This window comes from Podarcis gaigeae (genome assembly GCF_964106915.1).
Source record: "Podarcis gaigeae genome assembly, chromosome: 5".
Lineage (NCBI taxonomy): Eukaryota > Metazoa > Chordata > Lepidosauria > Squamata > Lacertidae > Podarcis > Podarcis gaigeae.
The window spans coordinates 69,091,779-69,105,006 of NC_139681.1; the positions used below are offsets into that span (position 1 = coordinate 69,091,779).

At 37.9% G+C, this 13,228-nt stretch overlaps 1 protein-coding gene across 2 annotated transcripts in view; it reads right to left on the reverse strand.

The window, feature by feature from the left end:
- Positions 1-2,869: 2,869 nt before the first annotated feature.
- SLC25A36 (solute carrier family 25 member 36) overlaps positions 2,870-13,228 on the reverse strand; it is a 41,715-nt gene continuing 31,356 nt past the window's right edge. For both annotated transcript variants that reach the window (XM_083742171.1, XM_083742170.1), the window contains exons 5-7: positions 9,171-9,237; positions 8,551-8,840; positions 2,870-7,694 (exon numbers count right to left, since the gene is read on the reverse strand). In XM_083742171.1, coding sequence (XP_083598297.1) covers positions 7,501-7,694; positions 8,551-8,840; positions 9,171-9,237 — 551 coding nt within the window. In that variant the 3' untranslated portion in view covers positions 2,870-7,500. The remainder of the gene's footprint in view (positions 7,695-8,550; positions 8,841-9,170; positions 9,238-13,228) is intronic.

Below are 13,228 nucleotides of genomic sequence, written 5' to 3' on the forward strand. Positions count from 1 at the left end.
CCTTATAGCAGAAATGGGGAATCTGTGGCCCTCCACTTATTCCTAGACCACAGCTCCCATAATTCCTGTGCAATGATGCTGGGGATTTGTACACTGCCCAGGTCCACAGGTTCCTCAACTCTGGTTCATAGAAAGCTGCCATACCTTGATTCAGACCATTGGTCCCTCGAGCTCAGTAGGGCCCACACTGACTGGCAGTATCTCTCCATGGTTTCAAGAAGGGATCTGTCCCAGCCCAACGTGGAAAGGCTGGGGATTGAACCTGGCACCCTTCTACATGAAAAGCATGTGCTCTACAACTGTGCCGTGTCTACAGCCTGCCTTTACTGTTGCTTCTCCTCTAATTGGATGTATTTCCTTAATTCAAACACCTCTTTCCCTCTGTTTCAGATCTCCAGTGTAACTCTCACCCTTCCTTCTCAGTGGATGTTCCAAGAGTGGATTCACTGGTGTGTTTTGTTTTGTTTGTTTTTTAAAAAAACAGCTTGGAGAAGGAAGATGGTGCCCCATTTTTACTGCAACAGTGGAACTAGAGATGGAGGGTGTTTAACCCAGGCAGCGTGTCTCTGATCAACAGCCTGCCCTGGAGGCTTATATTATCTATAACCGGAAAATAGGAAGCTGCCCTATACTGAGTCAGACCATTGGACCATCTGGCTTTGTATTGTCTACTTTGACTGGCAGAAATTCTCCCGGGTTTCAGACAAGCTTTTCCTAGCCCTTCCTGGAGACATCAGTAATTGAACCTTCGCATTCAAGGCGGATGCTCTTATTTATTAAGATATCAGGTGATCTAATCATGGATTCTCCATATTACACTGGCTTTTGACCCTCAGTACCCTATGGCAAGGTGCTGGACCTTCCTGGCCTGATCTTTATCTCCACCGCTGCCCCTGAGCCAACTTTGGCAGATTCCACAAGCTCTCTGCCTCTCTCCAGATCACCTGCCTTGGCCTCAAGGAAATGCATTTGTTCACTGTGGGCTGGAAACTCATTGCACCCATGACTTCTGTCAAGCAGGCAGATAGTCATACATGTGGCTTTCTATGCAACCCTGCAGCCCTGTTGGTCTTCTATTTGCACACCCATTATGTCAGTTTACCTGAGAGTTGTTAGGTCACTGATGGGAGATGCAGCCTGGTTTGCCCTGCTGCTGAATTTGCCCAGTTGCTTGTCACTTGTTCCCTTGGTTTGATGTTTTGTCGCTGGTGCAGAGATGCTACATCTGCTGGGGCTTGCCTCTTGCTTGTGGAACAGATTCCAAGTAGTCATCATCATTGCTAATCCCTTAAGCAAGGAACTTCTACATAAAATATTAGGGAGTATTGCACTCAGCTGCTGTAGCTGACCGTATCCATTTTTACTTGACTCTTTCACCTATTTAACATCCCAAGCTACTTAGCATTTATTTATGGAGTTTTAAAAAGTCACTTTTCATAAATAGTATTCTAATCAGGACACCGACATCAGTAAGGTAGGTGAGTATTGTATTCTGAACATAATGCCAGGCCACTTATACACTAACTAGATCACTTCACTGATCTGGAGAAGCCTTCTCGATTGTCCCATTATGTCATAGTCATTTAGTTTATATGCAAACTAAAGCTTTTGGCATAGTGGTGCCAGTACTTTGGAACACTGTTCTCATTGGGATCAGCAGCCTACGACGATTCTGATATTTTACCACCGGCTGAAAACGTTTCTCGTTTCATCAAATATTATTAGGGGACAAGACTGATTCAGAGTTGGCCATTTCTTTTGCACCTTATTTTTTTGCAATGCTTTAATTATTGTACTCTATATCGCCATGGTATTTCCCCCTGAATGTTGGTTTAAAAACTCTCCTGTAAATAAAATTAATTGTACAGAGGTGTGTGTGCTTGTGTGATGGAAACGAGGTATTGGCTTACCTAGTGAATTCATAGCCAAGGTGACATTTGAGCCAGAGACTTCTCGACCCCCAGTTTCTGGCCTGAGACAGATCTAACTGGATGATTATTATTTTGGGATAAACAATTAAAAACACTTAATGACCTTGCTAAAATGGATAAATGGCCCCAAATCAGTAAGTGTGATATCCTCCAAGGGCAAAGTAGCAGTATCTCTTAATGAATATTGGCAAACTTTAACCCCCGCTCCCACGGCCAGTTGAACAGTTCCATGGGGATTTAGTAGGAGTTGCAGTTGCACAGCTTGCAAGACAAGCAAGGCACTAGATGTTTCACTAATAAAAATTCATTGCATATAAGTTCAGGCACCCTCCTTTGATTTCCTACTACTTTTGCCCACTTTTTCCACACAATGCAAAATTGTACAAACTATTCCTATTGTAATATTCCATTTAAAAATAAAGAAATAAAATATTGAAACCATGGTTTCCCCCCTATACTAACCTTGTATTAAATTTTATGCTTTCCATCTTGTCGCCCTGATCTGGAATATTGTCCTAATGGAAGTTCACCCAATTCCCTCTTCACTGTCTTTTAGACAAACTGAATATGTTTCTTTTATTCCAACACTTTCAGTGTCACTGTTTTTAGACTGACGTTTTTGACTACCACTTTTAAATTGTCTTCTTTTAAAATGTGTAATTCTTTTTGTATTGAGAGACTTGTTTTATTTTATTTTATTTTATTTTGGTGTAAAGTGCTTTGGGTGCTCTATGACCAGATAAGGGAGGTACAAAAATATTAAGCTAAAATCCCCCTTTAGTGTTTCAGCCTTTGCTGAATCCCCCCCCAACTGAAACTCAGTAAGCAATCTGTATAAGGCAAATAAACAGCAAAGTAGGGCATGGAGGATTTATTTTTGGCTAGTATTCCATTACAAAAGGAAAAGAAAAGAAAAAACCTCATGCAAGGCTAATGGATTTGAATAAACACATTTTATTTTTGAAATTTTGAGCAGTCCAAACAAAAAGTTGTCGATATAAATACAAAAGTATTTAAAGCACATCATTGACAGCCAACTACATGGTATGCAAGAACTATAGCAAACCACAGGAGCAGCAGAATATTGGAATATTGGTAAGTAACAATGGTTTCCTAGGGCATCACGGTATGTTCACATATACAGGGTATGCAGACTTTTTGAAATAAAACTGAAATTGTATAGAACTTCAGGTCTTTTCAGAAACAGAACAGCATTTTTAAAAGAGAGTAATACATTTACATAGGCACACATCAGTGTTCTGCTTGTTTCAAGAATGTAAAAAGAAACTTGATAAAGAGAGTCTCCAATTTGTGGGTCTCCATCATTCTTTAAGAATACTGCTATCAGAAAGAATACAACTATCAAGATAAAAACAAACAGAATGGAAAACAAACAAACAAATTCAACATCTGAGATTTGAGTATAGGCGTGGAGCATTCTAACATTGGGCTGGGATTCAGACAAACAAGATACACAACTCTATATGCCCAAGCAGGTTTGGCTTTATGTTTCTTAGGTTGCAGCTTCCCAATGTCATATGGCAAACCACTTTTCACACTAAGGAGAGTTTCAAGACAGCTTGCAAAAAGAAAGAAAGAAGCAAATAAATGAATTGGGCACATCTAAAGTAGGGCTCTAGTTCCAAGCCCTGGATTAAAATCCAAGACACTTGTCAGAAAATCCCTTTCTGATAAAAAAGAATTTAAGCCAAATAGTATTTTGCATTGGTGCCTTATAATGACAAATTAGTCATGGGTGTTACTTGTTTGTTGTGTAAATCAAAAACCTTTATTCAAACCATTCAAACCATTTGTGTATATCCAAGAACAAAGTTTATTTATAATGATTTTAAAAATTATACACCAAAGCTGACTTTGAAGGTTCTCTTTCAATTCTAGCTGTGCAATGTGCATGTTTATTCCTTGGTTTAATGCTGTTTTCTGTTGAATTTTAAACACAGGAACAAAAATTTAGAAAGTACAGGTTTACTTGTTTAAAAGCATCTGTTATGGCTCATTCCCACAATGTGTATGGCACTCAACCAAATATTTTTCAAGAGCAGAACACAAAACAGTTTGACACACCAGATATTATTTCAAGGATGCATTCTTCCTGCATTGGCATGTACCATAGTGCCACCTTCTGGTCAAGGCTGTATACATACAGCCTCATAGCAAGTTTTCAAATATAGTGTGTAAATTGGGTGTTTGAAGTAGTTCAAATATTGATTTTCCAAGGCATTGTGGTTGAACTCCACTTTATCAAAGATATATTTTACTATCACAATTAGGACAGGAACAATTTCTCCTTGAATTAAAATGGTGTTAATTAACAATATTTCAACCATGCTTTTGTTTTAATTATACAAGGAAAGCTATGGACAGTTTTTGGGAAACAGTTCAGAGGTATCAATAGTTTAAAAACATATAACTGGTTTAATAATAGCTGCATTTAAAGAAGTACCCTGTGAAATGCTAGAAGCCAAATGTGAAGGCTGAAAAGATAGGATTTTAATATCAAGAGTCTGCAATCTAGTGTTATTTCTAAGACGGTTAAATGGAAGAAACATCAACTGTCTTAGAGACTCTAACTTCAGTAAAGAGAATTACTTTCTTACGGATTCGAATTTTGCTACTATTAGGCTCATGGGGTAAGTGAAGTATAGTGGTGATGACAAATATGTTTAGAGAAAATTGTTCAGTTCATTAAATAACCATTTCCCAATTTATTACATACGATAAATGTAATATGTAATAAATTTATTACATATGAGGGGGGGGGTGTAAACTTATTACAACCCACATTCAACATATGTAGACCTTTCCAATTGGAAAGGTAACATTTCTTATTATCAGGCAAAATCATGAACTTGTAATAATTGAAAGTGAAGATCCCACTGTGACACTAAAACACCTCCGTTAAACCCAGGGGTAGTTGTGGTCATATAGGGATAGAGTGGTCTGTTTTGAAGGAGCAGAGAATGTGGGTTCATGTAGTAGCCTTTGTGTGACTGCATGCAGTTTCAAAGTCATTGAAGTAGCTTCTGAAAGGGTTTCCATTCCTGTGACAGATTTGGTAAGTCACATTTCATAGTAAACTAGATCTGACTGTTCAGAACAAGTATGGTTCACTAAACTTGTTTAAACAATTTATTACCGTTGGAATTCCACTCACAATCACTACACAATGAGGAGAGCTCTTGGCTGCCCGAATCCACCTGTGTTGACTTTTAGAAAAACCAAAAACACAGGAAAAACTGCCCCCCCCCCCCCGAAGTAACTCAGGCTTATAATTAAACAATTTAACATTTCACACTTTGGCCTTTGTGTTGTCCTTTAGCACATTTGCCATTTCTTACCCATGGATGTCAGCAGCAAAATCTACAAATATTTATATGCAGGAAGAAACTAGCTTAAAACAGAGGTTATTGAAGAACAGTTCCTTTAAATAGGTTTTCATATTAATCACTAAAGGAATATGACTACATTTGCCAAGTTTATGGTAATGTGCGTATAATGGCTATAATGAGATCACTTACAACATTAAGGAAAAGAAGTAGACTTGTTTGCTCCCTACTGAAAAAATCTGACAGGTCACTGTTCTTCATTAGTGACTCTAGCAAGGAGTAGTGTTGAAAACTATCTTCAGACCAACGGTTTGCAAGCCTACATTGAGACATTTCTGCCACAGGCCAGAGGACACATAAACCAAAAGAAACTACTGTTCGGGCTGTGCACACATTTGACAGTTCCAGCATTATTTGGCCTAGCAAAATAAAGCCATGATATGCCTGTTTCTGCACAGTTCACAAAGGAATAAAATGTCGTATTTTTTTTTTTTTACAACTTTTGCATGAGCTGAGCATTACAAAGATTAGGGTACAGGACTGCCAAGAGGAAGCACTTGCGTTTAATTGCTTTAAGTGAGATATAAACACACTCAACATTTATCTGCTTTAGGGTGCAATCCTATAAAGACTTAACTGGGAAGAAGTCCTATTGAACTCAACAAGGATTATTCCCAAGGAGAAAAGCATCAGATTGCACTCTGAAAGTACTAGACTTTGGGCAGGGTTGCGCTCTAAATTACAAATCTTCTCCCCTAGTGTCATTACCATTTAACACAGCTACACTGTAATGACAGGATATATGTTAAAAGGTAAAAATGTAGGGTGTGTTTATTGTTAGAACCAACAGGTTATCTGCATTATTTCGAATGGCCTGCTTTATCGATGTCGCTTTTCAGAGATAATGTGAATCATGCAAATTTCTGCTCTTAAAATGTAGCAGGGAATGCTGTATAAGAAGCATTAAGATGTTCAAGGCAAACATTGGGAAAAACCACTTATGTGGTTTTCTGCAAAGTGCTTCAGGAGGAAGCAAGGAATAAAGCAAAAAGTGATGCCTAAACCCCAAGATATTCAATTATCTTCTCTGGTTCATTCTAAGCCACAATCTTAGCACTCAATTTTGGACCCGGCCGAAGTGTGCCCTATGTGTTACTGAAATCTAGTAGAGTTTGGTATTCTAGTTACTGCAGTATTAGGTTAGTTCAGGTAAAAGCCCTAGATGAACTTAAGTTTGTTTAAAGCGAGCACAATGCTGCATAAGCACCCGATATCCTGCTGTTTAATCACATACTGTTTGTTGGTTTTCAAGGATTTAAAAGCAGCATGTGAAAAGCCCTTCCAACACACCAAGCCAATTTTTCTTTGCTGGTGGTTTGCTCCACAATGCTGTGATCCTTAATACATTTAGAGGTGTTTTAAGTTCCAAAGGGATTTATGGACACAAACTGTACAAAACTGAAGACAGGATGATTTGATTTCAGGTGGATCTTAAGGCTCTTCTCTATTTCCACGGTAGAAAATACTCAGGGCAATTAAAACAGTATACCACTGCAACACTTGAAATCCCAGGGTCTGATATTAAAGCAACTGGAACTCGATACAAAACAAAACAGCCTGTCCCCCATCTTCACCTTGACAAATAAAGGCCACCTTTTCTGTAGTAAGAAACCTAAGTTCCCTGTCAGATCCCCTGAGGTAGTAAAGTGGGAAGCTTAGTGAATCTTCGTCTTTCATTTTATTTCAGACTGCAAAAGTGGAGTTTCAAGAGATAAGCATTTATGAATCTGCTTTAAATGTACACAGGCATACCCTTCAAATTGGCTACTGTGCAGTAACAGAAAATGAATTTTAAACCAGCAATGAAAACGAGTTGAAAAAAAGATGTACGCTTTCCAGTGAGAACACACATGTTGTTATGCCCCTCCTTGCTCACAACCAAGTATCTGATGCTCACTGCATAGCGTCAGAAAAGTTGACACAATAGGAGAAAATTGCAACGTTGAAATATGAGTTTAAAGGCAATCCTTTAGGAGCAGCTTCAGATCATCACATTGCAAAAGATGCCATATGATGAGGCAGCATAACTACCTACCAGCCTTCCTTTTTGTCCATAGCTGCATGTTCTTGATAGATTTTACTCCTACCTACCCACACTGAGAGTTCATGGTCCACTGCAAGCTTTTGGTCTTCCATCTTCCTGAACACAGCTGGTAATATTGCTATCCATTCAGTAAGTAGACTACCACTTCATACGTAGACATCATTATAGCTGTGTTTGGAATCTGTCTAATCAGATGCGTTGTTAGGCCACGGTATAGGGAGTTATAGCCTTCTTCTCGCACAAGCAAAGACAGTGTCTGAAAAAAAGACCTGTACTTTGTTCCTTCTTCCCGTAATCTTGTTCGTACAACCTCTGCATCAAAAAAGGAGAAAACATTTTATCTTGAGGACAGCTTTCCACAATCTTGGAAGGATTACAACGCTTGCCTACTTCTACAATGCATTACTTATTTCATCTGTTGTAGGACCCTCATACCTATGGGACCGCCTCTCCTGGTATGCCCCACAGAGGACCTTAAGGTCCATAAATATCAACACCCTAGAGGTCCCGGGCCCTAAGGAAGTTAGATTAACTTCAACCAGAGCCAGGGCCTTTTCAACACTGGCTCCGGCCTGGTGGAACTCTCTTGTCTCATGAGACCAGGGCCCTGCGGGATCTGATTTCTTTCCGCAGGGCCTGTAAGACAGAGTTGTTCCGCCTGGCCTTTGGCTTAGAATCAGTTTGATTCCCTCCCCCCCTTTCTTTTTTCCTTTCTCCTCCTGTGAAGAGGCTGCATCTTAATGTTTTAATTTAATGTTAATTTAATTTAATGTTGTATTTTAATTTTGTTTTTAAATTGTATTTTAATCAACTTGTTTTTATTATTGGTTGTTAGCCGCCCTGAGCCCAGTCTTGGCTGGGGAGAGTGGGGTATAAATAATTTTATTATTATTATTATTATTATTATTATTATTATTATTAGCCAAAACAGTACTCAAAAGCAACATATTAGACAATAGAGCAGTATCTAAAAAGAAAAAAGGGTATTAATAAACTAAAACTTGTGCACAGTTCTCAAAGGCAAAATGTGATGAATGTATTGGGTTAGGCAATGGGAAACTTCTTTTAAAAATAGCAAAATATTTACCAAAACAAAAGTAACTTATCTCTTGTACCGGGGAAAAAAATATATTTGGTTGCTGATTTGCTTAAGAAAAGCCTCCCTTACCGTGTGGATAGGCTATGGATGTAGCACAGGTTTTCGAAGTAGCTGCAGCCATCATCATGCCAACAAAGTCAGATGCTTCTTTGACAGTTTCATCTTCCTCATCCATAGCAGAAGCAGACTTATACTCCAAAAGTCTTCGCTTAATACTCTCATAAATAACAAAGTGAATAACAGTTTCTGATATGCCTGCATAGCTCGCAGACATTCCTCGGTAAAAGCCTTTAATTCCATCTGTCTGATAAACCCTGCGCACACATTCAAAAGCGCTCATCCGTTTTTCTCCACGATTCCTGAAAGAGGGGGGAGAAATTCAACACTCAGAAGAGCTTTATTATATTTTGCCAGATGCAGACACCACACACCATATTTGTAAAGTTTCCCATTTCATTATTTCATTTCATGAGTGTACTTGCAAGCTACAGAAAACATACACCTTTCATATGAACACTGAAATGATATCTAAAACTAACCCAGATCTACTGAAACAGTTTTCAGGTTATACTGATTCAGATGTTACAGAAATCATAAGAGGTACTGATAATACCTCACACCCAGCAACTGCATATAGATATCAAACAGCATTGGGGACAATATTTACATTTTTTTAAAGAGTTCAGTACCTTGCATCAAGTTGTAATCGTGTCTTTATTAGCCAAATTGGATTGGTTGCAGTGATTGCAGTGAAACCTAAATAAATATTAAAAAAGAAAGATTAGTTTTGCAAACATAATGAAAAACAGCAAAGCTAAAACATGAATAAAGATACAAGTTGATACAAACTGACTTGTGCTATGCTAATGGTTAAAAACCAAAAGTAGGCATCTTGACATTTTATTGTTTTTTTCCAGTCCACGTAGCCAATATTTGTTTTTGCAAGATTTCAACAAAGTAAAATAAAGCCTCTTTATTCTTCTTAGTAACTAGCCATAAGTACATCTAGAACCCAATTTGTGCCTATTTATTCATACAAATCCCTTTTTGACACCTTTCAAACAGCCAGAGTGAGACTAGGCTAACTGAATTTAAATGCACTCCAAACAAAAGCAAACTGCAGTGAAACTAAAGCATGCCAGAAGAGTCTAAAATGTTCTCTGCAAATTTAATTTATAAAACAAATCAGATCATAAAAACACGTTAACTACTTAATGTCGTACAGCTTAGAGACACGTTACTGTACATCAACACAGTATAGTTTATACAGTATAATTTAGCAGGATGTTGTATTAATTGTGCCAGTGAGTTCCACTAGCAGTAAAAGCAAGGATTTTTGGTTGGTCCCAGGAATACTTGTACAAACATACAAAAATGAGTTGTGAAAGGAAAGCAGCTACTCAAAATCTAAACGGGATTAACAGCCAATAGTGTGATTGTTTTGCAACTTGTAAATAATATATCCTACACTACACTACCATAAAGAATAGAAAAGCAGTACAGGAGGGCAGCTTTTGAGAACTGTACAGTTATAATATAAAATGCATTGCATATCAGGTAAAATGTCTGCAGAAGGGAGGTTGGGAATTTGTTGTGCTCAAAGTACCCAATTTATTACTATTTATTCAACTGGAATGACTATTCCTCTAATCATGCAAATCCTGCTCTCCTCTTGCAGAAGTGAGTGTTCAGGAGCACTTTGTGCAGTGCATCTCCCATGCACATTTCAAAACAGAATGGAAAAGCCTGCTAGTGAACTACACAAAAAGGAATGTTTGCAAACCAGTCCCCCCCCCCCCCTCGGACAATCTCTATTGGTATTCACATGGGGGGGAAACTTTGCACAAAAGTGACTGAAAAAGTTAAAAAAAGAACTGCCAAAGGATCTTAACTGTTTTAAGGTTTAGTTAACGTTACAAAACCTTCTCTTACTTCATGTCACAAAAAGCACACTTTAATTACTTGCACAGAAGCAGAACTGATAATTAATATTGTTTGGCTAAATGGCAATATGCCTAGCTAATGTTAAGCTCCTTTTAATGTTTGCATCCCCCAAGTCATTGCTCTTCCTAAACACAGGCATCATATTTGGCTTTTAGCCACAGAAATACTGCGTAAGGGCATTAATGGTGGGAGGGTTTTTTTGGTTTCATATTGTTCAAACAAATCAACAAACCTGGAGAATTGGTTTAGACATTGCCCATGCATACAGGATATAACACAGGACACAAAAGGAACTGTGCCCTATATTGATCACTATGAAATGGTTTTATGGAGAGTTAACTAAATAGTCTGCCTGCCTTACAGCACATGCAAACACAGGTCTACTAAGAAGCAAGCTCCACTGAGTACAAGGTGGCTAACTTCCAGGTTAAGTGTATAAAGGTCTGTAGCATTAATGTATTTCTGATTGGTAATCTAAAGGGGAATAGAAGCAGAGAAGAGACTTCAAGTCCTGGGTATAAATGCAAGCAAACATGCTTATACTTAGCATCTTTGGAACCTATACAAGCTTAAAAAGGAAGAGAATCAAGACACTGCATATGTTGGACAATGTTTATGTCCCTTGTTCCAACCGAGGAAATAACAACATACTCAATGCAACACAGAAGAGTTTTTAGCATTGGGCAGATTGTGCCCCGTTTTTGCTTTATAATACTGCAATCCCAAATTTAAAAGCACCAAGGTGCTTGGACATAAAAAACTCCTGGAGGGAAAGTTCACAAATACAAATGCACATGCTACAAAAGAGGGATTACTCTTTTGGCAGTTGTTGAATCAATCCATCAGATCACGTTTAAAACTTGGCTAAATTTTAAAAGGGTTCAAATGCTGCTCATAGGAATGTCTCATGCCAAAATGCATTTGAACAGTGACTACATATGACTTCAGCTTTGATCCAGCTGCATATCTATAGGGCTGGATCGAAATTTTCCATGATCAGAGGAAAGTGATTTTTTTTATGCCAATTCCTTCTTTTCCCTGAACATCTGCTCCAGAGGGTAGAAGACTACCCAAATAGCATGGGAGTGGTGCTAGAGGGTGGAGAATCAGCAACAATTACCTTCTCACACTCTCCATCCTCCAGTAGGAGCCTCTATTGGATCAGAGTCCCTTATGTGAATGGAAGAAGCCCTTTAGTTTGTGTAAACGCATAATGTTTTAGTTAATTATTATCTTTAAATACTGGAATTCAATGCAAAATATTTAAGGCCATTTATATGGCTCCATTAAAACAAAATGAAACAAAACAAAAAGTTGCTCAGTGCAATCCTATGTATATATTTATATTTTACTCAGAAGTCCTAGTATGCAAGGGGAATTATAGGCCTTATTTCAGTATGCTGTTTATTTCTAAAAGCAATTCAAGTGAACCTCTAACCAAAGAAGGAGTGCCCTCTCTCTCTCAAGATTTTTGGAGCAAAACAAGCTTAAAAATAAAACAGCTAAGATCCCAGGCATGCATCTGCATTGTCTTTGTTTGCAAGGGATAATGTATTGATAAATGCATGTGAATACATATGCCAACAAAATTTAAATAGAAAGGAAAGAGTGTGGTGACACATACAGTTAACTGTACTATTATTTAATGGCAGTTCTGAAATACTTTGCCTAAATAAAATAGAAATATATAAATTAAAGGTAGGAATCCTACGGATTGTCAATAAGGAATGTAATTTCACCAACTTGGCTAAACACGCAACAGTAGTCCATAAAACTGTTTTTCCACCTTTCCCCAGGCTGCACTGGAAGGAATAGCTGGGTGATGTATTAAAATAATGTATACAACTGGAATTCAAATAAAAATATTCCCCTTACATTGTTTGTTTAAGAGTGGTTACAAACCCAAGGTGTGGTTCTTACGCTAGAGGCTGCAAGAGACGCTCAGTTCAGTACTCACGAGGTTTAAGTTAGTCCATATTTCTGCAGGAAGTGACCTGCGGATGGGGAGCATGAGATGACACGATCTCACTCTTTTCACGGGAGAAATGTACAGTAAATGCCTAAAATAGACACAGGCTTTTCTGTATCATAACAACAAGCAGTGACCTCATCAGACATATGTGACAAAACTGAATCCCAATGGAAGGATTTGTGAATTAGTAAATGTGAGATCTAACTTTTTAAAAAAGTTTAGAACAATAAAAAAGGAAAAAAGGTAGTACAGGCCACAGGTACTTTTAAAAAAAAGTTTTGCAAAATGCACTGAGTACTGAAATTTCTGCCATCTGCAGCAGTTTAACCATTTAATAGCTTGCAAAATACTTACCTATACTTATTTTTAAAAGCCCAAAGTGCTGGGTGTGTATGTGCGCATGTCAAATAAAAATGCTAACCTTGTCACAATGGGCAGAAAAAACAAGCCTTAATGTCAGGTTGAAACCAGTTTAATTTAAAATTTGAGACATGCCTGAACTGAATAACTTGTACGTATTTTACAAATGTTTGAAGTTATAGATTAAGCTAATTTTGAGTCTTTGGGAAGTATAAAGCAAGGGGAAGACAGGCAAAATTAGAACAGATCATATAATTGAATTAAGCTATTATCTTCCCTCTTTGGCTCAAAATGGGCTATAACGGAATGCAGGACTAACCGTAACTTGACAAAACATCTTCCATACAACTTTTTAAACTTTGTCTATGAGTTGGTTCTATGAAAACAGCAAATGATTTAATAGTAAAGGCCCTGAAGTTATCAAAGATTACAGAGCATGTTGTAGTTGATGGAATAGGAATGCTCCTTAGA